The sequence below is a fragment of the Rhizophagus irregularis genome, chromosome 12, assembly GCF_026210795.1.
Source record: "Rhizophagus irregularis chromosome 12, complete sequence".
Taxonomy (NCBI): domain Eukaryota; kingdom Fungi; phylum Glomeromycota; class Glomeromycetes; order Glomerales; family Glomeraceae; genus Rhizophagus; species Rhizophagus irregularis.
This window is the reverse complement of record NC_089440.1, coordinates 2,517,323-2,519,316: the sequence shown is the minus strand read 5'-3', so window position 1 is coordinate 2,519,316 and position 1,994 is coordinate 2,517,323. Positions and strand designations below refer to the sequence as shown.

The 1,994-nt window shown below is 22.7% G+C and overlaps 1 protein-coding gene across 1 annotated transcript; it reads right to left on the bottom strand.

The window, feature by feature from the left end:
• Positions 1-1,159: 1,159 nt before the first annotated feature.
• On the bottom strand, positions 1,160-1,593 carry OCT59_004074 (uncharacterized protein; the record flags this gene model as incomplete). Its single annotated transcript, XM_066148048.1, has 4 exons — positions 1,160-1,167; positions 1,240-1,261; positions 1,333-1,356; positions 1,432-1,593. The coding sequence occupies 4 exons, from the start codon at positions 1,591-1,593 to the stop codon at positions 1,160-1,162; spliced, it is 216 nt and encodes a 71-aa protein (XP_065996687.1).
• Positions 1,594-1,994: the final 401 nt, after the last annotated feature.

The following is a 1,994-nucleotide window of genomic DNA, read 5'->3' as shown; positions in this document are numbered from 1 at the left end:
AAAGTATAAAAAACTTATAATTCCTATGAAAAATCTTTATACACCTCTTCAGTTACCATTACGTTTGCTAGAATCTTGAGCCACATGATAAAAATTGCATGTGATATTGGCTTTAACAGAAATTATTTATAAATATGGAAAGTTTTATTAAATATATTTAAAATAAGTATATTTTAAGAATATTTTAAATATGTAAAAAATACATTTATATTGTACTTAAATTCTAGTTTAAGTATATTTTAAGTATAATTTAAATACTTGAACAAAAAACAAGTATATTAAAAGTATATATTAAAAGTATTTTAAGCATATTTTAGGCATATTATAAGTATATCGTGAATTTAAATTAAAATTTATTTAAGTACAATATAAGTGTATTTTTTATATACTTAAAATATATTTAAGACGTAATCCGCCTAAGAACTATAGAAAATTACTATATAAATTCAGGGAAAAAAATTAAAACCAAAAAAAGGCACTATCTCGTGATCCGGTGATTAGATTTTGATGATTCCTTTGCTAATTAGTAGCTAACGGTACTCTCTTCAAAATAAAAAAATATTTAAAATTGGACTGATATATCACAAGATAATTGAAACCATAATTTTTTATAGGCAGCGGAAGATTTATCTGGAACTTCAGAAGATTTACCTGGAAAAAATCATTTTTTGTGATTATATTGTGATATACCAGTCCAATCTTAAATATCTTTTTTTTGTTTTGAAGAGTGTATCGAAAGCTATAAACTCAAAAAAAGATCATCAAAATCCAATCACCGGATCACAAAATAATGCCTTTTTTGGTTTTAATTTTTTTCCCGAATTTATATAGTGATTTTCTGTAGTTCTTAGGCGGATTACGTCTTAAATTAAATTTTAAGCATTTTTAAGAATATCTTAAACATATAAAAAATACATTTATATTATATTTAAATTCTAGTTTAAGTATATTTTAAGTATAAAAACTTTTTATAAGGAATTAATAATAATAATAAAAAAATAATAATTAGTATAAAAATTTATAAGATTAAAAAAAATAAAAATTAAAGTTATTAGAAAAACATATGGGCTGATTTGTCTACCTTTAATTAAAATATTGATTCTGTTACATTTTTATTATACAAAATACTATATAATATACAGTAAATTGGGGGTGAGTACTAAAAAACTTTTATTTAATGTTATTATACTTTAAATTGGTAAATATTTCTTTTAAATTAATATAATTCTTAGCACTTACTATATATATTAAAAATTTGTATCTTAACTTTAAACGTAAATATCTCCAGATCTAATGATCCAATCGGTAAGCTCTTTTTTCGCTCATATAGACCAGATCAAGGGCTTTCCGAAGAGCCTAAATTTATAAAAAACGGATCAGTGGATCCCAAGATATTTGCATTTAAGCATGTTAAAAAGTTCGTATCTCAACTTTAAATGTAAATATCTCTGGATCTAATGATTCAATCGGCGAGCTCTTTTTTCGCCTATAAAGTCCAGAACAAGGGCTTTCCAACGAGCCTAAAATTATAGAAAACGGATGAGTGAATCTTGATATATTTGCATCTAAAGATGGTAATACAAATTCCGACATAAAATAATTATTTTTATTGTTTGAAAATATCTATTATGATACCATCTTTTATATGATATTTTTATTATACTTTTATAAACATTTATAGCTACTAAGACTATATAAATTTTTATTTTACTTTATATTTTATTAAAATATACTTACTTTTTAATAATATATGTTAAAAATTCCATATATATGAGAAATGGGTTTTTTATTAGTGAAATGGGTTTTTTCACACCTCTTTTACATTTAATAATTTAAGTTTTGCAAATGTAAATTTTTGTTCAACTTATTATTTAGTCAAATGATCATCAATCAGATGATTTTTTGGTATTACAAAACAATTTTGAGTAACGAAAATTGTGAAAATCAATTCAATAACTCTTTTTAATACAGAGTAGACAAATCAGCCCATATGA